Here is a 26,195-nt window from a genome sequence, read left to right as displayed (position 1 = left end):
ACTGAACTAGAACTGAACTAGAACTGAACTAGAACTGAACTAGAACTGAACTAGAACTGAACTAAAACTGAACTAGAACTGAACTAGAACTGAACTAGAACTAAACTAAAACTGAACTGGAAGCCAAATTTAACAGAATATATGGCTTTATTCGTTATCAAAAACTGGTACAAGGAAAGCAACTTGTTTAAATTAAAACGTTTACATTTTTTATTTTTACTTAAACATTTACTACATAGTTCATTAACAATTAAGTAACTATCTTTATAGAATATCATACAGATTTATACATACAAAATGCTTATTTTTTCTTCACCATAAAATCCTTGAAAAAATCACAACCAAAATAATACAGAACATGAGTAGGCAAAATCTTATAAACACACACAAACCGGAGAATGTATTATTATTATTTAATAAATAATAAATTTTGCGCTTTGCAAAAATATACCAGAACAAATCAAATTTGTAAATATGAATAATAAATTGTTTTTTAAATACTTGACAACCAAGGGTGACATTTTGAGTTACTGTAACAAATTAATTTCTAATCTAACACACAGAATATTTACGAATAAAAAATAGCATACAATGAAATTGTAACTTCAAATACAAACAACCACCCTTAAAATATACACACTCCCCCTAACCCCTAAACATATGCAAATTTTTTTTGTGTCATATTTTTTGACACTCTTGTTTATAAGCAAAAAATTAGATAGACACATGGAAAATGATTACGTTTTAATAACAATATAATAATAAATCCTTCACAAATGTTAGAAGAAGAAAATTGTAATGTATATAAAAATAAAGAAAATATTTTATTATTTTGTCATTGATATAAAATAAATACTTAAGATTTTGTAAATTCAGTCAAGTATATTAAAGAGATGCTAGTAATCATCCTACTCAACTCACCCCTAAATATTTATAAATATGAAAATTTGTGTTTTTTATTTTTTTCTTCTACTTGTCTTCTTTCTATTACCCTGTTTGTAGGTTAAGTTACGAGTTTGCCATAAAGTATGCTATTGATATGTATATAAATGAAAACAAATTTTCTCTTTTTAAATACAAGTATTTTGTTTCACACAGTGAATAAGTGTGTATTTTAGTAGGTCAAGAACGAATTTTCTATACACTAATTATTTGTTCAAATTATTTTTTTAAAGTGTTCTTCAGTGTTAAATGAATAGAAAATGAAGTGTACTTATGGTGAGGAATTCTGATTAAGTTAGTGTAAACATTTATTATGAAGAGAAAAGTTAAAGGCTGTTTAAGGATTTAATGTAGAATTAAAACAAAAATAATAAAATACTAACCACTAACGTTTTATTAATCCCGTAGCGTTAATTTTTTTTAAATTTTTCAATAACTTAACAGAAATTTCTCAAAAGTTTAAACTTTTATAATCGATATTAATATGAGTTTTAATTAAAAGTCTTTTACGGGGAATTTTGCTTAAGTAAGGGCCGAACTTTTCAGAATACAATTGAATGATTTTAATTCCATATTAATAAGTGCTTTAAAGTAATTTTCGAACAATAGTCTTTTAAGGTAAATTTTGCTCAAGTAAGGACGAACTCTTCAGAAATCAATTGAGTAATTTAGGTCTAGGCAAAGTCGTTTATAAGACTTGGCTCCGCATATTTATGTATTGAGAGTAACAACAAGTAACAAGTTGTAAAGTATAGTCGGGCATGAGGCTAGATCATTACCGAAATCGGAAGTGTTGAAGCTTCTATAAGACTAAGTGATTCTAAGCCGATAGAAATACTTTCAATTTTATGTACAATAGGCTTTGTCCCTGTATCCCAAAAACACGTTTGGTTCACATTTTTTTTCAAAATATCTTAAAAATTGTGGTTTATACTTTACCCATCAGGTTTACATGGACGGACGGACATATTCTAATCGACTTAGAAAGTGACTACGATATTAGTATTTAGCTATAACACATGTGAGAGATTTCATATATATATGTATGTGTTAGTAAAAATATTTTGAAATCTCAATAAAAAAAACATCCTGTCAGACAACAGATGTAACTTTATACATAAATTCTCAGAAGTTCTAATGAAGTTATAACCAAATTTATTTCCATCTTTTTCTTTCCTTTATTGACTAAACTTCTATTTCACTTATTGCAAAAGCTTTAGTTAAATTCAAATATTTCGAGAACCAATAATAAACATACAATACGTTTATAATGACAACGGAAATGTAACTGATGATGCTTTTAGATAATATTTATGCTAGAAAAAAGTATACAGAAAGAAAAAAATAACAACATTGAATAGAAGTAAATACATTTGTTCCTTTTTTTCCCCGAATAAATTCAATTCAAATGTTGTTTATGAAGGGGGTGGTGGAGTTAAAGAGAAGAAAAATTTTAAGTAAAAAAAGAAAACGTTATATTTTGTATTAAAGCGGTAAATTGACACTTTAAAATGTGTTTCAACAGTTTATGCTTTTAAAATTTTTTTTTATTTTCTTTATAATGCTTTTACACAGTCTGACTGTGTTTAGCTGTATGGGTTCAGAAATCCTTATGGAAAAACAGCTATATATTTGTTTCTTTTTTAGATACATATGTATGTAGGTGAGTTGTTTGGTAGTAGTATTTGTAAATATATCAGTAAATAAATAAATTTGTATATTTCTTTAATAAAATTGTGTTCTTAATTCTGAAGTTCGGGGTGTTGCAAGTTCAGCATTTCAAAATTAAGCAATATATTTCTTTAGGTTACTAAAAACGTATCAAGCAAACGAGAAATATGCAAAATAAAGTCCAACTTTTAGTTACATATTTGTTAAATACTGCCACAGAGGGAGATATTGAGACCTTGTTAAACTGCAGGTTATTTAAATAAATATTTGCCTATATGTAGGTGTTTGTAAATATACCAACTGCTTCTACTCCTGTTGCAGATGTTGAAATACATTTAAAATAATACAATTTTTTTTTGTTGCTTTTTAGACAGCATATCAAACTTTTCAATTTCAAAATTTTTGCAATTTTATTATTATTTTATTATTGGTATGTAGTATTTTTTGATCATTGATATGTATTTACTTCATTTGGCTACTGATTGTCTGTGTTTCTACATTTACTTAAGAATTCTAAATTTCTTGTTTGTAATTTGATTGTCTTTAAAATGATGTCTAAAAGTTAATATCAGTATTAGGTTCAAATCTTTTACTTCATTGGAAATTTTTTGTGTATTTTTTAGGATAATAAGGTTAACGTTATTTTCAAAAGCGATTGCATTAAGAGTAAAACAAGTGTAACAAAATACTTTTATTCATTCAGTGTGCTGACTAGTTCCTAGTTTAAGAATCATATCAGTATATTGCAAAACAGAACTGAAATTGAACTAGAACTGAACTAGAACTGAACTAGAACTGAACTAGAACTGAACTAGAACTGAACTAGAACTGAACTAGAACTGAACTAGAACTGAACTAGAACTGAACTAGAACTGAACTAGAACTGAACTAGAACTAGAACTGAACTAGAACTGAACTAGAACTGAACTAGAACTGAACTAGAACTGAACTAGAACTGAACTAGAATTGAACTAGAACTGAAATAGAACTGAACTAGATCTGAACTAGAACTGAATTAGAATAAGAACCCACCTAAGTTAATAGTCTTTAGACTAGTCTGTGAATAAGATTTTTTGACTTAATTTATGGACTACCCTATTGGTTAAAATGTTTATGTCTCCTTACTTTATGTATGTAAGAATTTTAAAACATTAAATCCAATTTAAATTTTAGAAATGCAGTTCTAAAATCAATTGAAATAAAATATTAAAATTATATTAGTCCACAAGAAAAAAAGGTTCAATGACCATTTAAAAAAACAAAACAAATTGAATTCAACTGTATATATGTGAGTATTCTTTTAAAACTAAACAAAACACTTGGCAGTAAATTGTCTTCTTTGAATTTTTTTTGCAGTTTCATATATAAACTAAATTTTTTATGTGACATTCGTATGTCAGTGACTTACCGTCCTTTTTCTGTTGAATGATGATACCATCTAACTGTTTTTTGTTTTAGAACTTCTGGAACTTTAACAAAACATGACAAATGTAATGTTTGGCCATATGAAGCTGTAATACGTTTCTTTAAAACACTGGTATCACAAATGCCGGATGTTTCGTTGGCAACATCCTATGAAAAGAAAAAAAAACAAGAAATGGAAAAACAAAAAGAGAAGCCAAAAATGAAATAGATTTCACATGCATATGAAATTTTAAAGCAATTGTCATATTATCATATAAGAACATTTAACATCTACTAGTCGTCAGCCCTTTTAAAACACTCACCTGCAGTAAACCCAATTGATATGGCTTGCAAGTGCCAGCATCTTTATCCCAACCGCAATAGGGATCGGCGACACAACGGAAACACGAATCATAACGTCTTACACACATTGCCAAATCGATTTGTTTTACCACATGATCTGTAGCCAAATACAATGAACCGGTCTTTTGACTTATGCCCATTTCACGTATTGGCTCATTGTTCGATACTTCTAAGATATCCAAAAGATTCGAATGACGTCGACCATAACGTATGAATTGTACGATTTTATAAATATTACCAGCGGCAGTGCCAATAAAATACACTAAATATTCTTGATTTAGTTTGTCAATGCGTATTCTGTAAATAAAATAAGATAATAACAAAGATAAGATACAATAATACATAGAACATTTAATTAAAAGTTTTTCCTTTTTTGTTGCATTTTAAATGTTGTTAAACCCTTTTCAGTTTAATTAGCTTGACAACAATTTTAATGCTTTAAGTTTAACCCAATTTAGTTAAGATTAAAGACAAAGTTCTTATTTTTTAAGTTTTTTCCTTAATGTTTAAGTTGGTAAATTTGTTTTCTTTTTTGCGGCTTTAATTTTATTCTTTAGTAAAAATTCTTTGAAATTTAAGTTTAAAAATGTATTTGCAAAAAAAAAAAAAAAAATATGTATAATTTCTCTTGTTCCACTTAAGTTTGTGTATCTTGTTTTTTTTTTGTACTTTCCGAAAAAGTCAGCATACAAAAAACATTTATACTTGTTAAAGTTGCCAAAGAAGGAATGGGAAAAAGAAACATTTTCAAATTACTGTAATTTTCGGTTATTTAAAAAACATTACCCCAAGAACCATTAACATAAGTCACACAACTACTATAAAAACATTTCAAAGCTAAAAAAACACACACACACACATTTGCAGGAATAAAAAAATAATCTTTTCTTAAATGAACTTGGTCAACAAGGACATATTTCAAAAGCAAACCAACAACAGAGAATGAGAGAAAAGCAACTACAAAATAAAAAGGGTCAAGTATTTAAATACCAAAGAGATAACCCAGCAAAACATTTACGTGAAAAAGGTTGGGAAGAATTTACTGAAACCGAATGCGGAAGTTTTTTGTGACCTAGACAAGAAACGTATAACTAACTAATTAATTAATTAATTAACTAACTAATTAATTTATTAATTAACTAACTAACTAACTAACTAACTAACTAACTAACTAACTAACTAACTAACTAACTAACTAACTAACTAACTAACTAACTAACTAACTAACTAACTAACTAACTAACTAACTAACTAACTAACTAACTAACTAACTAACTAACTAACTAACATAGTAGTGGCGTTGGGCAACATTATGTCGGGGTAGATTGAGTTTGCTCAAGACACCTGTCTTTTCCCAAAGTGACTACTATAGCAAGAGGTTATATAGCTTATATAGTACTTCTACATGGACCGAAACATCGATGTTCGAAAATTACAACCTGTGTATAAGATACACAAATGGGCAGTGGTTGTTTACGAGCAAAAGGGATCGTTCATAGACTTGCCTTTAGAAAAACATAATAAATTTTAAATTCAAAATTCAAATTATTCTTTTTGAACCGGAACCAGCTCCTGACCCATCCAATACTTTTTGATCTATTCAAAAAGTTTTTGCTGGAATGCGTTTCTTTTCAAAACAGACTATCCTACATTTAGTTCAGGGAAGATCAATATTGCCATTACATAGCACGCGTGATAGGGTAAGAATATTCTGCTGACGCTAAGTTTATACACATACACTATAGGTTTAATTTTTCTTCTTTTTAAAATGAGCAATATCAGATGGTTTGCTCTCAACCTGAAAGAGAAAATCAAATCAGTTGCTGATCAGCACTTGTCGATGCGAGGTCTGTGCGCGGCGTTTTTAAAATACACACAGAAATACAACAACAAAATTTTGAGAATGCCGAATTAATGTATGAGAACATGAGAGAACAGTTGAAAGTTTTTTTATGTATAGACTTTGATATACGCTGGCTGTCAAAATCCATAATAAATATTTGACAGTTAGCGTATACTTTATAGTTTGTAGTCATTTTATTAGTATACTTTTAATTTAAATGGAATTCTGTTCTCTGCTGCTTTACCAGCAAAAATATAACTATGATAGTCTATTGTAGTATGTGTGTGAGCAACATTGATTTAGTTAAATCGTTCTTGACCTCATCAAGTCTTGTAGCTCCTTTATAATACAAGCTTTTTTCAGAAGTCTGTTTACGTGTTTTTTCTTGTAAACATTAATTTGTTTACCCCCTTACCGACTCGCAAAACTGCTAACTATTTTAAGTCGGTTTTTTTTTTGCATTACTACTGTATTTAATCATATAAAATTAAAACCATATTCATATAATTTAATTAAAACTCTTTATAAATTATTAATTTTTATTACAGCCTGTTACAACAAAACTTTACTGCCTTCTTTTCGTATAAAAGCCACAATAATTGTTAACAATTCAATTCCCCATATAGCATTTTTCTTAATAACATTTAAAAGTTGTTTTTGTGTTTCGTTTTTTCTTTTTTTATAGGAAAATTTAAATATTAAATTTATATTTTCTGCTCACTTGGTTATTTTTGATTACAATTGCATTGCCTGCAAAACCCCTTGACTCTTTTTATATTTTCTTCTTTTTTTTTTTTTGTTTTTGGACTACATATTTTTTTCTTTGTTAAGCGAACGAATATTTTTGTGTGGCATAAACTTTTGTTTTTGGCAACATTACAGAAAAACCATAAAAAGATTCTACATACTGTTGTTGAAGCTGTTGTTGCTGCTTGTATTTTCTTTATTCAACACAAGTCATTGTATAAACCATTATACCATAAATATTTCTTTTTTTTTTTTTTTGTTCTTCTCCTTTCTTTTCGTATTAAAACAAACAGACTGACTGAAATACAATATACAACATACATACGAAAAAAAGTTTGGTTCTTAAATTCTTCACCGCAAAAAAGTCGTTTATAAAATTCATGCCACAGCAATACTAGCAGCAAAAGAAAAATACCCAAATGCCTTTATGTATGAAAAAACAAAGGGAAGTGAAATAAATGGGTTTTGAAGAAGACAAGCTGAAAAAGAACATAAAATAAGTAAAACGTTCGTTATATACTACTTACTTGTCCACAACCAATTTGGTCAAGATAATATCACGTTTATAAAATACTGGATTGCCAAATTCATGATCGATAGCTTTATCCATTAAGGGATGTTTACGTATAAAATTCAACACCATATCGGGCAAAGCAGATGTATCATTTACACAAGTACCGGGACGTGGTTCAGGAACTTTAGAATTTAAAACCGGCAGCCAAGCTGAGTTGGATGTGGCTTGTTCTTTAAATTTACCTGTAAAGAGTAGAAAATACTATTTAATAGTTTTTCTTGAAAATAAAAATTCATAAAAAATTAAATTTGCAATTCATAAAAATAATTAAAACAAAATGTTTATATTTTAAATTAAAATTCTTATTTAGTCTTGAGAAATATAAAAACGACATGTCAACACCTTAGCGTTTTAGTTTGCCTCTTTTCAACTTTCTTTAAGAATACTTTTAAATGAAATCAACAATAAAATACAATTTAAATTTAGTTTATGCATTTTTATTTCATTTCTTTACTAAACTCTATGCTACAATATTGCTTATTTATTTTAAAAGTGTTATATATGTTAATTTGAACTTTTTCGAAAAATCTGGCGTGTTAAAGTTTTTTTCTACTTTAATATTTTATCAATCAATCTTAGTAGTTTTTAGCCAGAAATATGATTTTAAGTTATCACTTTCTTGAAGTAAATAAACAATTTCTTTACACTGCTATTGAGTATGTTTATAGTAGAACAATTTAAGTATACCCTACACCACTTTAGTGAGAAGGGTATATTGGGTTTGAGCTAAAGTTTGCAAAGCAGAAAATTATTGGTCCTATACCTACCTTAAGGTATAAAAATCGGATTGGAATCATTTTCCGAGTCCATTTAGCTATGTCCGTCTGTCTGTCTGTCTGTCTGTCTGTCTGTGTGTCCGTCTCTCGTCATGTAAAACTTCTAATCAAATTAAAGTTCGCAATTTCAATTATTAAATAAAATTTGTTACAGTACCTTCTATGGTACCAAAGACGAACCCCTATTGAAAATGCTTAACTTCGTTCTATTATTTCACCTAATCCCCATACAATTGAATCCCCTGAATAAGTATTTTAAGTTTGTAACGCACAATATTATTCGTCCTATACCAGCCTTAAAGTATAAAAATCGGCTTGGAATCATTTTCGGAGTCCATTTAGCTATGTCCGTCCGTATGGTTATCTGTCTGTCTGTCTCTCTTTCCGTCCATGTAAAACTTGTTATCAAATTACAGTTCGCAATTTCAATGATAATAGGTCTTTTAAGTTCATAATTATGTTTAATATCATTTTATTTCGTCAAAAAGCTGCCTTGATGACCCTCATGAACTCTATAATTATAGGGCCACATTTGACCTTAGTCCCCTTCAACATTTGACTTAAATGTCCATAATTTTATTCAAAAATAAATGACTTAAGTTTATCAGAGGCTAGTTACAATTCAACTTAAATGCATTATTTAAAAAACTATATCAAATTTTATTTTTATAACATGTGTAAAGTATTAAATGGTCGGCCTCGCTCGACTAAAATTTCTTACTTGTTTTCCTATTGCTTAATGCCACATACAATGCCTTCCGTTTCCGTTAAAAAAAAATAATAATAATATAAAATGAATGAAAATAACTGTTTCTGAAAGTTTTTGTTACGTTTTGTATACTATATGTTTTATACATATATTTAGTATATGTATTAGGGAAGTTTAAATTCCAATTTAAAACTAATGGTATAATGGTCAAAACCAGCTATGTAGCTCAGAACATCTTAAGGTATGCATATCTATGCAGAGCCTAAATAATCCAGTACTAGTGGCAAGTGTTGATCTGAGTTGCAAGTAATTTGTTATAAGTAATCATCAAGTAACTAATCTTAAGTAACTTATCCTTCATAGCGAAAAGTGTTACATTGGATGCACATTTGACACAGTAACTTTAGCTTATTAATATAAGCAAAAGTTTCAACTCTGAATCTTTAGATTATAACATCAACGTCATCATATCAAGCAAAGTAATGCCATCGACCACCAAAACTTACCTAGGCACTCTCAGGTTTTATTTCCTCTTAACTTCTAAAGCATCTAAGAAGAATTTTATAAAATACCGACAAATCTAAACCTTTCAAGAGAAGTCTCTGAGGGATGTATTGTATTCTCTTTGTCTGAGCAGAAGAAAGTAAATTACTCTTTTAGTATATTGACAAAACAAGATTTCTAAGAGAGGAGAATCGACGTCCAGATCCAATGGTTCAGTTGGATAAACTTAAAGATTAGGACAACAACAAGAAAGTAGACTACGCAATCAATTCTAATTTCAATAATTTTTAAATGAATCTCTAGTAGTCGATCCTAGAATACTCTGAGTGATATATTTCATTCTCTATTCACCTCTTAACAAAGAGAACTAGATCACCAGAAAAGCTGATCACTGAAAGCATATCCAAGAAGAAATTTAACTACTTTCTTTTTAAATTCTAATGGCAAACAATCATTTTTAAATGAATCTCTAGTAGTCGATTCTAGAATATTCTGAGTGAAATATTTCATTCTATATTCACCTCTTAACAAAGAGAACTAGATCACAAGAGAAGCTGATTATTGAGAGCATATCCAAGAAGAAATTTAACTACTTTTTTAAATATATTGATAAAGATATGCTTTATCAGGGAAAGAAATAATTTCAAGCATTATGAAAACAACCAAGTCATACTTGAAGGAAGTAGTGTCTAAAAGAGGAAACAAAAGGACGATCTCTTTTATACAATATACAAACTGTTGAATCCACGTCAAGCTTCAATATTCCAGAACTGTAAAAGATTGGTTTTACAATAACTTAGGTCTAGGGCCACCAGAGGAGCTAAATATTAAGAGCATATTCTGGAAGAAAATAAACTACTTGTTTTTAAAGAAACTGACAAAGCAGAAAGGTTATGTCTATTACACCGTCCGGATGATATACATCTGATACTAAATTGAAGGAAGTAGTGTCTAAAAGAGGAAACAGAAGGACGATCTCTTTTATACAATATACAAACTGTTGAATAAGCTTCAATATTCCAGAACTGTAAAGGATTCGTTCTACAATAACTTAGGTCTAGGGCCACCAGATGAGCTAAATATTAAGAGCATATTCTGGAAGAAAATAAACTGCTTATTTTTAAAGAAACTGACAAAGCAGAAAGGTTATGTCTATTACACCGTCCGGATAATATACATCTGATACTAAATTTAACGGAAAAAATCTGCGTTTCTAGTTTTACATTTTGTAATCTTGTGTCCTTTTAAAATGACTTCAAAGTTTTAAAAATCACATTTTTCAAAAAATATTTTAAAATACTTTTACTAATCAAAACAATAAGAGTTGGGAAATATTGTGTATTATTTTTATTTTATACTGTTTGGATGAAAAACTGTAAAAAAATGTATTTTAAAATTATTATCCTTAAAAATCTTTTAAAATTTTCAATATAATTTTTTTTTTCAAACAAATTTTGAAAGATTATTTTATACAGATTTTGATCATGACAGAATAAACTAAAAATAACACAAAATATTTTACAACTCTTTTTGTTAGCTTGACATTAGAAGTATTTTAAAATATTTTTTGCAAAATGTATTTTTTAATACTTTGGAGTCCTTTACAAAGGACACGAGATCATGAAATGAACAACTAAAACAGCAGTTTTTCTCCATTAAATTTATAGTTTCAGATATATATCATCATGTTCGTGTCTAATTTTGAGTGTCGGAGTGTTATATATCATACAAAGCTGTAAAATCGACATCCAGCCTCAAATTGTCCAGTACAGTTAACTAGAAGATCTGTTCAACAATAGGGCAGTAGAGCAAGCAAACAATTCTAATGGCTTCTAGAGAACTTTTATCTCTGCTGCCTACGAAGACACTTAGCTAGAGTTGGTCAAAAGGAGGAAAATTCCTCGAATGGGCTTATATTGAAAACTTGTACTGACCAAAATGCTTAAGTAGCCGTGGGAAATCGATTATCTGTGTCCACATCATTATTAAGTAATTCGGAAGAATTAAGTCAAAGAAGCGAGGCGGTGATCACTAATTTTAAAGACAACCGTTCAAATGTCTCCTTCAAAACGATGACATCAAAGCTGTTATCATTTACAGCGATGAGGAATTCGATGTATCAAAGCCTTAGGCTAAATGAAGATATCAAATCCTGAGAGTGAGGTGGAGATCACCAACTCAAATAAAACATGTTTTAACAAACTTAATATCGATAAAGAAAGGACAACATCTTGGATGAGCTGGATATTGCAATAGAATAAACGATTTTTACTCAAAATTTTTAAAAGTAAAAACAAAAACCCATCCTTATTAAATTTCACTTTAAAGAAGTGTGTTAGTACCTACGTATGAATGCACATATCTACATGTACGTAAGTATGTTTTTCTTTTAAAATTTATATCATTTATTTTTATTTTATTTTTATATAAAAAAAATGCATTTATATACAATGCTTTAACACTGGTATACGTTCATATGTATGTTTGAAAGTATAATATGCATATATTTTTCCTATTTTTATACAATTCTTATTTTATTTCATGGGTTCATGCAAATGTGACATGAAGTGCATGCTCAAACATGCATATTACAAGGCATAGTAAAAGTTGTTTATACCATAACAAAACGTAAAGAAAAGCAAACAGAACCGAAAATAAAAAAAAAATAACAAAACTTGTTTTCGAAATTATACATGAAACTGTTTTCCTGGATTTTTATTCGTGTAAAAAGTTGCTGTTTTTTATTGCAAACGTAAGAAAAAACATGTGTAAATGTCACGTGTTTTTAACATTAAACGTGTGTTGGTTTTTCTTGTTTTGTTGTTTGACTTTTAACGGGACGAAGGACTAATATTATAAATAAAAAATAAATTATAAATAATATGTATCTGTTAGTTCTTTTGTTGCAGTTTTTAAGGTACAAAGTTTGGCGAACATTTGTATTATAACTAGGTCAACTGATAATATATTTACGTGGCTATTTAACGAACATTTGTGGATCCGCTAATTGTCATGTAAATTATGATATCTACGGATTAGTCGGTTAAGTATTCTATTGACTAGTACTTATATTGACTAGCCTATTAACAAAAAATATGGACAATTCTATTGACTATACTATAGAATAGGAACTAACCTATGGATTAGTCGATCAACTACTCTTTATAATAATATATTGATGGAATCATATATGAACTGATCTTTTGACTAGTAATTTAACAATCTATGGACTATTGACTAGTCCATACACTATTGAATAGAATATTTACCGGTGTACATGGAAAGTTCTATTGACTGGTGTTTGAACATATCTATTTATTAATCTATGTATAAGCTTATTTGCCAATTTATGACATGGAATATAGGCAAGTCTATTGATTAGTCTACATACTCGTATATCTATAACTAGTATATCGACAACTCTATTGAGCAGTGTATGGACTAGTGTTTTAACTGGTATATGAACTAGACAATTGAATAGATCACTGATTGGTCTACGTATTAGCTAGTCTATGGACTTGAATATGAACTAACCTAAGAAGCAGTTTGTGTTCTATATCTGATCTAGTTCTGTTCTAGTTCTGTTCGAGTTCTGTTCTAGTTCTGTTCTAGTTCTGTTCTAGTTCTGTTCTAGTTCTGTTCTAGTTCTGTTCTAGTTCTGTTCTAGTTCTGTTCTAGTTCTGTTCTAGTTCTGTTCTAGTTCTGTTCTAGTTCTGTTCTAGTTCTGTTCTAGTTCTGTTCTAGTTCTGTTCTAGTTCTGTTCTAGTTCTAGTTCTGTTCTAGTTCTGTTCTAGTTCTGTTCTAGTTCTGTCCTAGTTTTGTTCTACTTCAGTTCTAGTTCTTCTAGGCGTAAGATACCCACCCTTTGCATATTTATTTTGTTTCATACCCTTGAATTCTTAAATTGTGAAGTTTTATATTATTAAATTTAATTTTTTTCACTTTTAATCCGACTTAAATTTAATATTATTTTTATAAAAACACACTTGGAAAAACTATAAACAACTTTGCAGACTTTTTCGTATATGTTGAGGATTTTGTGAACATTAACTTTTAACTTTATCAAAAAGTTTGTTTGAACAAAAAATATTTTTTTTTTCTTATTTTTGTTAAACAATTCAACATTTTCTTAGTGCGACAGTAATACGGTTCAACGATTTGGTAAAAATTGTATGGAAAAAAGTAAGAAAAAAGTGTTCTAAAAAAAGAAAATACTTATATAAATGTAACAACATTTTTCTTAATACCATTTACTAACACACGGAAAGCCATTAAACTTGAAGCCATATGTGTATAAAGGTGGTTGTAGAGTCGAGGTAAAACACATCTTTCAGGAGCCACAACCACTATACTATACAGCTTTAGATGTTTTCCAAAAAATAAAAAAAAAAATATGGCAAGGAATATAAAAACTTCACTTTAAGAATTTATAGCAGGTACAATAAATCCTTACAAATACTCGTACACATTTCTAGTTATTCTTGTCTCTCTCCTACAGCCACCGTAAACTATACAAATACATACAATGGTCCTGGTTTTTCTCCTCCATTTACTTTAAAATGCTATTGGATTTATTTTATTTCATTCTACGTATGGATTTTTCTTACTCCTACAACTTAATGCTATTTTTTTGATATTCCTTAAAATTAAAGTATGTAATTTAGTATACAATTATTTCATCTTACCTTCAAAAGCGGCATTTATGTCGCGTATATCGTAACTACAGACAGCTGAGCCCACTATGCCGTGGGTGTTTGTTGTGAAAGTTGCATAGAATTTTGTATCATCGTGTGGCATCTTATAGACTGATTGTATTTCATTGAAATAGAAGGGAAATTCACTTGATATACTGCAATTGATGCGTGCCTTTAAATATGTTGCCCAATTTTGTCCGGTCATATATTTGCCACCGCGATCATTTTTACACACACGTGCAATACGCGAATAAATGGCTTTGCCACAATTTATATATTCTACAGCATGTTCGCGAAAGAAGAAATACACATAGTCTCCAATGTCAAAGGAGCCTACAAAGTTGGGTTCTGTTAAAGGCAAGGAATAGAAAAACAATAAGATATAATTAATATTGTTTTTTTAACAAGTTTAGGTTCTAATTCTTAAGATTTTATCTAAGGTTTATATAACAAATTTATAAAACAAAATATGTTCTCTTAAACATTTGATAAATGCTTAAGAATAGGATAAGCTAATTGTGAGAATACTTACTGTCCAACCATTTGGAATCATATTTAACAGTTCGTTTAAAATTATGCTCCTTGCGGCCGGAAGTCATGTTGTATAAATCTGAACGGAAAATAACTGAATCAGCTTTGGTGAATTCGGCATTTGTGCCAGAATACTGTAGGGAGAAGTAGAGAAAAATTTGTAAAACAAAATGTCATAAAGAGAATTTAATAAATATACAATTGAGATGTAATTGAAAATTTAACCCATTTTGAATTATTTCAGTTGCTCTACACAGTGCGGCAGGAAAATTCATTGAATTTTATTTTCGTATTAAATTTAAGTTTTCATATTTATTTTAAAAATTTTTATATGAAAATAATTAAATCAATAAAGGAACAGTAAATATATAGAATATTCTCAGAAGATAAATATAGTTATCGATAGCTTTGCAAGAAAATAGTAAAGTTTTCGTTAAGTTTTCTATGTAAAAGCAACATATGTGTAACTGTTTTATAGAGATGTAATTGATCGATAAGTTTTCTAAAAAAAATAAAGTTATCTATATATTTTCTTTAGAGAAGTTTGTTTGTCGATAACTTGTTCTATAGAGAAGTAAATTTATTGATAACTTTTCTATGGAAAAGAAGAAATGTGTAACTGTTTTTATAGATATGTAATTTATCGATAAGTTTTCTACAAAAAATAAAGTTGTCTATAAATTCTCTTTAGAGAAGTTTGTAAATCGATAACTTTTTATAGAGAAGTCAATTTATCAATAACTTTTCTATTGAAATATGTAGTTATGAAGTTTTCTTTTGAAAAGTCTAAAATAAAGTAAATTTTCTATAGAAATGTAAAGTTAACGATAACTTTTCTATAGAAATGTAAAGTTAACGATAACTTTTCTATAGAAAAATAAAGTTAACGATAACTTTGATATGGAAAAGAAAAGTAAACGATAATTTTTATATAAAAAGTAAGGTTTTTGCTAAATGATCTATATAGAACTAATTTATCGATAATAGTTATATAGAAAACAAAAGTTATCGATAAAGTTAACGAAAGGTTTTCTATATACAAAAAAAAAAAAATAATAATCGATAACTTTTCTATAGTAAAGTAATGTTAATGAAAGTCATCTATAGAAAAAATAAAGTTAATGACAATTTTTCTACAGAAAAGTAAAGTTATTGGCATTTTTTCTATATAAAAGCAAATTGTCGATAACGTTTCTATATAGAAGTCTACTTATTGATAATTTTTCTATAGAAAAGTATAGTTATCGACAATTTTCTTTAGAAATTTAAACTTATTGATAACTTTTTTACAGAAAAGTAAAATTATTGTTAAAGTTTCTGTATAGAATTAATTGATCGATAACTTTTTTATAGAAAAATAAAATTAACAAATTTTCTATTGGTAGTAAATTTTCGATAACATTTCTATGCATAAGTATTTTTATCGATTATTTTTCTAAAGAAAAATTAAGTTATCAATAATATTTCTTTAGATATCTAAAGTTATTGAAAACTTTTCTATAGAAAAGTAAAATTATTGATAACATTTCTATATAAAAGTAAATTATCAAGATTTTTTTTAAAGAAAAGTAAAATTAGCGATAATTTTTCTATAAAAAAAGTCTACGATATCTTTTCTATAGAAAAGTAAATTTATCATTCACAATTCTAAACAAAAGTTTTGCTTTCGATACATTTTCAATCTAAAAGTATTATCGATGACATTCTATAAAAAAGTATAGTTACCGATAACTTTTCTATTAAAATGTAATGTTGTCGATAACTTTTTCATAGAGATGTTCATTATATTAATGTTCTATATAAAGTTCTTGTATACTTTTCTATGGAAACATAAACAAATGTATATAGAAAGTTATCGATATTTTTTTAGACAAATTATTATTAAATCATAGAAAAGCTCTACAGAAAGTTATCGATAAATATCTTAAATTGTATAAACATTTAAAGGTAGCTTTACTACAGAAAAGTTCTTACAAACGATAAACTGTTCTACAAAACATCAGTTATCGATGACTTTTTAAAAAGAAATATTAAGGAGGTTATTTCGTAAATCTCGTCCCGCCCCTTCACTTCACTTTATTTTTCATATAATTCTTTTTGTATTTTCAAACATTTGTATGAAAATATTTTCAACGCAAAGTGAAATATAAATTTTTAATATTTTTAGTAAATTAAAATTTTTAATATATTTAGTAAATTAATATTCATGAAAACCTTTAAAATCCCATAAATTCTATAAAAATTTCGATCTCATTAAAAGTTTTCGCAAAACTCTAAAACCGTTTGAAATGGGTTAAATAAGTAGATTATCAACAATTGTCTTCAAACCTTAATTTTCTTCATTTTCCCTTAACAATTGTAAACATTTTTGTTTTTATATTATTCTACTTACCAATGCCGGCAAGCCAAAGGGATTGCCCTTCTCTACATAAACCGCCGTTGAATTATCAGCAGGATCATAAGGACATTTACCAATGCCTAAGCCGATGCCGGGCACGTACTCAGATCTGGGTAAATGTGTTAAGTTTGCCTAACGTTACGTTTGGGTCACGCAGTCAAATACAATTACAAAATGGCAAAAATAGAGTATGTCGTGGCGAGGAGCACAAAAAAAGAAGAAAGTAAAGAAAATAAAAATGACAATAATCACATTAGTTGCTAAAGAACACAGGCACAACAACATAAAAAATAGAATACAAAATATGTATGTTAAATGTAACAAGAAAAAAAAAACAAGTTGGAGAAATAAGAAATTGTATATATGTATCTTAAGAATAACCTAACCTTGGCACTTTGTACAACAAATACTAGTGTAAAAAAAAACTTAAATTTAGTTCGTTACCTAAAGATATATTTTAACTAAAGAAATGTCGTTTCCTTTGCTATTTGTTCTAGTTTTATTTTGTATTTTTTTTTTTTTTGCTTCATACTTGAAGGACTAAAAACAATGACATGTTTACTGGAAGGTTACCTTTTCTTTGGAATTTTATTTCTTGAATATGAATTTTTTTTTAAATTTTATTTAGGATTAAAATCTCTTAAATATTAAGTTAATAGAAAATAAATTTTCTAATATTTACCTTTATTAAGAGCGGTTTTTATTTTACATTTTTTTATATTTTTTAATAATCTTCTTTTTATTTTGTCATGGTCATATATTTAGGTTTAAATGCTACTTAGACGTTAGAGTAGGAATGTTGTTTTGTTAATAATGCCTAAAACCTTTTAAAAAATTGTTAGTTCTGGGCATATTTTTTAAGCTTTATGCAACATAGCAACCTTGTAAAAATTAGGGTGCTGCAGTAAAGTGGGTGAAATTTTCATGGTCAAATAGACATATTATTCAAAATTGTACATTATAAAAAATGTCAATTGAACTCATGCGCAAAAGAGTTGATTAACGTCTAAGCAAAAAAATTATTTATAAATCTAGTATTATAGTAAAAGTTTTACCCTTCGTATTCATAAAGATATTAATCGATTATTTTAGGTTTATTACGCACACTTTCTATACAAAAATCTTACAATAAACCATCAATAACCTTATAAAGCGTTTAAGTAACAGAGTCAAAATAGATATCTCTCTTTAAGAGAAGATTAACGCTTTGAACTAATAGCAGGAGACCAATAAAGTGAGTGAGACACTAACCAATAAAGTTCTCTTTCTAAAAGTACTTTCTAAAGCCAATAGATGGTAAAAACTTCACCCCCATATTCATAAATGCTTAATAAAGTTATTGATGTTTTATTGTAGGAATTTTGTATTGAAAAAGTGCATAATAAACCTAAAATAAGTGATTAATATCTTTATGAATACGGAGGTTAAACTGTAAGAATGAGAATAAAAGTTTAAGTAGCTGAGTAAAATACGTAAAATTATTGTTAAGCAATTCACTCTTCTAGAGAGGAAATAAAAAGCTATGCTACAGAGACGTCTCTCTCTGAGATAAGAGTAAACGATTTATACGAATAGAGAGTGATCTCTAAATAGAGTAATACACTGAAGCAAATAATATATGATATAAGCCAACTTTCGTTATTAGAAAATATATGCCGAAGCAAATTAATCTTAAACGTCTCTTTTTCTCCAAAAAGCGAGACACAAAGCTACAAAGTCCTTTTTCGTAAAAAAGACATTCAAAAGCAAATAAATGATATAAACTTTAAGCTGTTAGAATGAGGATAAACGTTTAAGTAGCAGAGTAAAAAAATTAAAGGAATACGCTTCACTCTTTTAGAGAGAGAACAAAATCTGTGCTATAGAGACGTCTCTCTCTCTATGGGAGTCAGGAGTAAATGCTTTATTCTTATAAAGAGAGAGATCTCTAAAAAGCTACAAAGAGATTAAACGTTCAAGCAACATATAGTGCTCTGTATTTCGGCTTTCTACTTTAAAAACTACGAAATCAAATGTATACAATAATTTTCTGACAACGAAAGTGATCTCTATTGCTTTAGTGTCTCTTTGTAGTATTTTTCAGATGCTCTCTATCTCACTCTGGTAGTATAACGTGTTTAATCTTTACTTGCTTTATTTAGAAATCTAATTTTCTATTTTAAATATAAATCCTATTTACTACTGACCTTTTAAAATAAATTATACTTAAATTAAAATCTTATATAAATGTAATATAATTTTTCTCTCATTTAAGCATTTAACATTACTGCTCTCTAAATAGCCACAACTTAACCTAAATAACAACATGGATTGTTAATGCTGGTCCAGTATCTAAGGACTATATATAAAAAAAATTAATTTCTTATGTAAAAAAAGAAAAAAAAAACATATATTTTTTTTTGCAAATTCTTTTATATACTTACATTTATCACGTAGTCTTTGGGATTGTGGGCGTTTGTACCGCAAACATAAAGACGTGTTCCAGAGTCCATAGGTTGTATAACACGTATGTGATTACGGCATTCCACCTTCTGCAGGGCAATTTAGAAGGCACGTACAAATGGTTGTAAAGTTTGAAGACAAAAGAAAAGACCATACGGCAACAAAGAGGAATGGCAAAAAATTAAACATAACGAAGAGAAAGAAAAAAATTGTAGAGAAAGAGAAAAAGAAAAATATTTAATATAAATAAAAAAACAAGTGACCAAAAACCAAACAAGTACAAAAAAAAAATACATGTTGTAAAAAAATGGAAACAAATTTTAAGAAAATGGAGGGAAAAAGAGAGAAAAATGGAAAACGCACCCATGAGTTATATACAAGCCAATTATTTTGTTTATTTAAAAAAATAGTATTATTAGGAATTTATTAAATATAAAATTGTTTAATGTATTTAACTGCTAATTTATTTTCTCTCTTTAAAATTTATAGTTACTCGATTACCTCATGTTTTCCCTTGGATACACAGCTTAAAATATCTGAACCCGATGGCTCGAGTATGAGTACATCACGCTGTAAAGAAATAGAAAAAAAATGTATTTTTAATATTTGCTATAAATAATCAATAAGTAACAGGAATCATTAGTTGGTGGTTAATATAATAGTTCGTGGACTAGTATTTAGGCTCTTCGAAGGATAACTCAATAGAGTAGCCATAAGACTAGTCAGTAGACAAGACAATACACTAGTCGATTGACACACTAGCCTTAGTATGTAATCTGAACAATCAATAGAATTTGTAATATAATATTCAATGAAATAGTCTAGAACATTTGATGGACTAGTCAATATACTACTCGCTGGACAAGTCAATAAAAAATACAATAAAGACTAGAAGAGGCGATACTAACTATACTAGAAGATAGACTAGCTGATGGACAAGCCAATAGACTTGTTGATAAACCATATTAAGTTTTTAATGGATTTGTCGATATTAGACTGACCAGTCTAGCCGATAGACTAGATAGTAATAAACTAACCTAATGTCTAGTCAATAGAGTAGTCATTAGAGTAGTTATTAGACTAATCTCTGCACCGGTAAATAGACCAGACTAGATGATGGACTAGTGAAAAATCTGGTCGATGTACTAGTCAATGACAAACTAGTCCCTTGACTTTTTAATAGACTAGTTGACGGACTAATCAATAGATTCCTCAATAGACTATACGATGATATAGTTAAAAGTCTAATCGATGGACTAGCCAATATACTTATTGACGGACTAGAAAATATATTAATCTTTGGATTAATCAATAGATTAGACCTGGTTCACACTAGGAAACTTTTTTTGGGAAATTTTTGATTTTTGTGTGTGAAAGAAAGAGAAAAATATCAACCATCTCTTTTTCTCACACACAAAATCAAAAGTTTCTCAACAAAAGTTTCCCAGTGTGAACCAGGTCTTAGACGACTGACTCTGTTGATTCGGCAACAGCACCTAGAGACGTAACCGGTGGACCGAAGTACGATTCATCAATAAGCCCTAGACATTGTTCTTACTAACAGGGACACAATGTGGTAATTCTGATATGGACAGAGTATACTCGGAACATACCGGGACAAGGAAAGAAAATTCAATGGAATGAATCCATCATCATTCAACCCAGCACACATCTCATTCATACGACACATTCATAAGAGAAAAACATACGACAAAATTATTTTAGGTAGACAGGTTGTTGAGGCCCGCCGAACCCCACATTCATCCCGTACCATATAAAAATAATACCAACTCATTTCCATCGCTTAGTCCCACAGTAACTCAACTGTGGGGTATCTGTTGTTTTCGGCAACAGCACCGAACTTATCCGGAATTATTGACTATTATCATGCATCAGACTTTTAACCGCCACTTACTCTCCCCACTACGTGGATCCCGAAGGAAACTCAACCAACTGACCAGCCAGGACATAGTCCTGTGGGCAACTGGCCACCCGTAGTAACAGATTATGCGGTGCTCTGGTTTGACCTCTGGCAATCTATGAAAGGACTAAGCCATGCAGTATACTGTAACCAATTTTACAGTCCCGTCCAGACTGGATGTATTGGCCACCTCTTTATACACCGGGATTGCAATAACACCAAGGCGGAGGTCTCGCCAAGGTAACATGCCCCCGGGGGGAACTTGCTGACGGACAAGTAAATATACTAATGGTTGGATAATTAGTAGATTAGACGATTGCCCATTTAAAAGTCTGATAAACTGAGTAGACATTAAACTGGGCGATGGATTGACTAGTTAATAGCCTGGTGAACTATACGATGGACTAGTTAAAAGTCTAATCTTAGGACTAGTCAATAGAATAATAAACGAGTTTAGGTCTTATTAACAGACTAGTCGCTGGTGTCGACAATTACCTAATCGATTAATTAGTTGACGGACTACTAAATACACTGATACGATGGATTAGTAAAAGGACTAATCGATAGACAAGAAAATGGACTTTTCAATAGACTAGATGATGACTTAATTAATAGTACGGCCGATGATCTAGTTAAATGATTAATTGATGGATTGTCGAATAGACTAGATGATGGACAAATCAATATAGTATTCAACGAATTCATTAATAGACGAGTCTAGAACCAATTAAGAGACTAATCGCTGAAATCGTTACTTAACTAATCAATGGAGTAGTCAAAGGACTGTGAAAATTTCGTACGGGATTTTTTTTAAACCTTTAATAAAATAAATTGTAATAATTTTTAAAAATTATTCAAAAAGAAAAACAGTTTAAAATTTATTAAATAAATATTATGCATAAAATTTCACTTTCATTTAATTTTTACATAACAGTTCTTTTTCCACTTCAATTAAAAATATTTAGGTCATCTTACATGGCAACAGATTTTTTTAACATTCACTTTCAATGCCACTTTAAATTCAAAATTAATTATATTAAATTACAGCAGCTTGTCATTAAAAATAATTTTCTTACGAAAGCAAAAAATGGAAAAATCTGTATATCAACTAATTTTGTTTTTAATAAAAATTGTTACTGTTTTTCTTTTTTTTCGCCGTACAAAAATTATCGTTAAATTTTATGTTTATTTTGCCAGCGGAAAAAAAATATTTTCATATTTTCAATAACGTCCTCAATAATAAGAGCAATAAAAACAGCAATAATTTGGATAAACGACAAAGGGAGAGCAAAAAAAAAACTAAAATCAATTTTCTTTTCATAAATACTTCAAACGGAAAAACGTGCAAAAATTCAAATGCTATTATTTTATTTATACACATAACAAATCTTGATGTTGAAAAATATTTGTTGGTTTTTTAGCTAAAACAATATTGGTTATAGAGGAAAGTAGGTACTAAAGGTTTAGAAATTTTATATATATTCAGAGAGAGAGAGAGGGCTAAAAGGAATCTATTTTAAACGTGATGAAAAATATGTTTATTAGAACATAAGTACAAAATATACCTTCCATTTACCATCAAAAATCAATTAGAAATTTTATATACACTTAACAATAAAACCTAAAAACATTATTTTTTCTACGAAATAATTCTTTAATTCTAAGAAATTATTATTGCACTTAACTAACAAATTCCTAAATAAGAGAAATTATATACTACCAAAATACACATACACACACTATTTGTTGCTGTTGTTTACATACAATACAATATTTAACAAACTTCTAGGCTTCACGCAAGCAAAAAGAAAAAAATGAAAAATTCTTATACACACACACTCTGTCACACACACTTCCTTCCTGTCGTGGTAAAAGAAACCATCAACCATAGTCGTCCTTCTCTCATCATCATCACACTCAAACATTATTCACTCATACTCTATTCGAATGATTCTCAATAGAAAAAAACTGTTTGACATGTTTGTGCCAACATAGCTTGTGATTCTTACTAAAGCTGTTTTTTTTACCCTACACAAACTAAGATGGTTCATTATGAGCAGCTTTTCATATATAGAAAGTTGGCTTGTAATGAGCAGCTTTTCATATATAGAAAGTTGTATCATTATGAGCAGCTTTCCTCTTAGAAAATTTTGTGCTTTGTGAGCAGCTTTTTTACTTTCTATAAGATTATTTTGAACACCTTCTCTTATAGAAAATGAAGCTCACTACGAGAATTTCTTATTAAAATGTAAGCTTATTATAAGCATTCTTTCTTATAGAAAAGTTAGCTTATTATGTGCAGATTTTCTTATAGAAAAGTTGGTTCATTATGCGCAGCTTTCCTTATAGAAAGTTTTGCTCGTTATGAACAGCTTTTATTATATTATTTTCTTTTAGAATGTAAGCTCATAATAAAAAGCTTTTCTTGTAGAATAGTTGGCTCATTATGAGCAGCTTTTTTAATATGAAAGTTGTCTTATTAAGAGCAGCTTTTCTTAGAGAAAAGTTGGCGCTTTATGAAAAGCTTTCCTGTAGGAAAAGTTGTCTCATTATGAGCAGAAAAGTTGGCTCATTATGAGCAGCTTTTCTAACATAAAAGTTGTCTCATTATGAGGAGCTTTTCTTATAGAAAAGTTGGATCATTATAAGGAGCTTTTTTTACTGTAAAGTTGTATCGTAAAGAGCAGCTTTTCTTACAGAAAAGTTGGCTCAATATGAGCAGCTTTTCTTATAGAAAAGTTGGCTCAATATGAGCAGCTTTTCTTACAGAAAAGTTGGCTCATTATGAGCAGCTTTTCTTATAGAAAAGTGTGCTCATTATGAGCAGCATTTCTTATACAAATTTTGGCTCATCACGAGCAGTTTTTCTTATGAAAAAGTTGACTCATTACGAGCAGCTTTTCTTATCGAAAAAGTTGGCTCACCATGAGCAGCTTTCTTATAGAAAAAGTTGGTTCATTATGAGCAGTTTTCTTATAGAAAAGTTGGCTCATTATGAGCAGTTTTCTTATAGAAAAGTTGGCTTATTATGAAAAAAAGTTCTTATAAAAAAGTTGACTTATTATAAAAAATTATTATAGAAAATTATTAACATTATGAGCAGCTTTTCTTTAGAAAAGTTTCTAACTCATTTTATTTAATTTTATACAGCTTTTCATTAATGAAGGTTAGTTTTTATTAGCATAGGGTGTCATATATTAGTGCTTAAGGTTCTTAGTTGTTTCCCTTCTTTTGAATGTGTGGGTGGGTGTGTATGTGTGTTTAGTAGTTGTTGCTTAAAATTCTTGCGTTTTTCATTCACACAGCCAGTCATTCATTCAATTCGTTTATTTTTTTTGCACTAACTGCTTCTTGCCTCTTGTCGCGCGTACAACAAATCGAATTAAATAAACAAATGCGTAACGTGATTAAACTGTAAAAATGACATTTTAAATGTTCTGCCACTACAATAGCAAAACAACTTTTAGCAATGATGCCTGCTGCTGTTGCTGCTGTTGGTATGACTTTTACTAATGCTAGATACTTTTTCAGTGAAAAACGTTAGCAGCAGCAGGAGCTGCGATACCAGGAAAAGTTTACAAAAAACACTCTATCGCACACCCACTTAAAATAGATTGTTGTTTATTTAACATACAAATACATACACAGAAACTTAAGCATTTGGTGGGTTAAGACTGTTTTGAATTTTTCTCAATTCAGTTGACTTTTTTTTTGCCATCTTTGTGCGTTCATTTCAATTCAGGTGTTTAAAAGTATTTATCACTTTTTTTTCCTTAAACTCACACTTAAATGTATTTCTTTTTTGTTCATTCTTGCCATGACTTTTAATCTCGTGCTAAACTAAATTTCATTTTGTAGCAGGTATGAAAAGTGGTTGTTTAAATAAATTGGAAATTTTATAAAATTTTATTAACAGCAATAAAAAATGGTAAAGAAACAGAAATTATATCTTTTATTCTTTCCTTTGCCAATAGTAAATTGTTACATTTTGTTTATTAAGGGGGAATTGTATTGAAAAATAACAAAAATTCCTAAGCGTTTTGTTAGGAATATTAATAGTTTTTAAAATTGGAGCAAAATTTAAATTGCCTGGATAAAATCAATTTGAATTTCTTAGGAAAATCAGTTTAAGATTATATATTACAGAAACCTTAGGAGAGATCTGTTCATAACTCAGACAAGTGCATTCCGAAAACCATACTCTCTACTTTGTTTATAAAGTTTTTATTTAATTTTAAACCCCATAAATGTTACTGATATATTTCAAACAAAATATTGTGAAAACAAAGAAATTCACAAAAAAATCTGATAACAAACTATCAATTTTTCGTAAACCTGCATGAATTTTATCATAAATTTTCTTGGAAAAAATTTAAATGCTCTAAAGTAAAACAAATATTAAATCTTTACAAGTCTCTAAAATTTATATGCATTTCTTGTTTACGACAAATATTTATATCTTTTTTTTTTTTTTGCTTAAATTTTAAATGTATATGTGTTTTCTTTACAACAAAAATCCCAAACAAAATATAATATTTCTAAGGATTTTACAAGGTATACAACTAAAGGACGCAGCAACAGAGCTGTACAGATAGAGGTAAAATAACAAAACAACTGTCATTACTTATTCTTTCACGTGTGAAAACCTACTTTATATGCAGTCACAAAAATATGCT

The 26,195-nt window shown here is 28.8% G+C and overlaps 1 protein-coding gene across 5 annotated transcripts in view; it reads right to left on the bottom strand.

Moving 5' to 3' along the window:
- Positions 1-26,195, bottom strand: part of LOC111684296 (semaphorin-2A) — a 170,054-nt gene that overhangs the window by 8,368 nt on the left and 135,491 nt on the right. For 4 of the 5 annotated variants that reach the window (XM_046953549.1, XM_046953548.1, XM_046953550.1 and 1 more), the window contains 8 exons: positions 20,100-20,168; positions 19,580-19,687; positions 17,151-17,288; positions 14,760-14,892; positions 14,219-14,575; positions 7,498-7,726; positions 4,341-4,677; positions 4,022-4,185 (listed from right to left, as the gene is read on the bottom strand). In XM_046953549.1, the coding sequence (XP_046809505.1) occupies positions 4,022-4,185; positions 4,341-4,677; positions 7,498-7,726; positions 14,219-14,575; positions 14,760-14,892; positions 17,151-17,288; positions 19,580-19,687; positions 20,100-20,168 (1,535 nt within the window). The remainder of the gene's footprint in view (positions 1-4,021; positions 4,186-4,340; positions 4,678-7,497; positions 7,727-14,218; positions 14,576-14,759; positions 14,893-17,150; positions 17,289-19,579; positions 19,688-20,099; positions 20,169-26,195) is intronic. The other variant, XM_046953552.1, reaches the window with a different exon arrangement.

The sequence above is a fragment of the Lucilia cuprina genome, chromosome 6, assembly GCF_022045245.1.
Source record: "Lucilia cuprina isolate Lc7/37 chromosome 6, ASM2204524v1, whole genome shotgun sequence".
NCBI lineage: Eukaryota > Metazoa > Arthropoda > Insecta > Diptera > Calliphoridae > Lucilia > Lucilia cuprina.
This window is presented reverse-complemented; position numbering and strand designations above follow the sequence as displayed.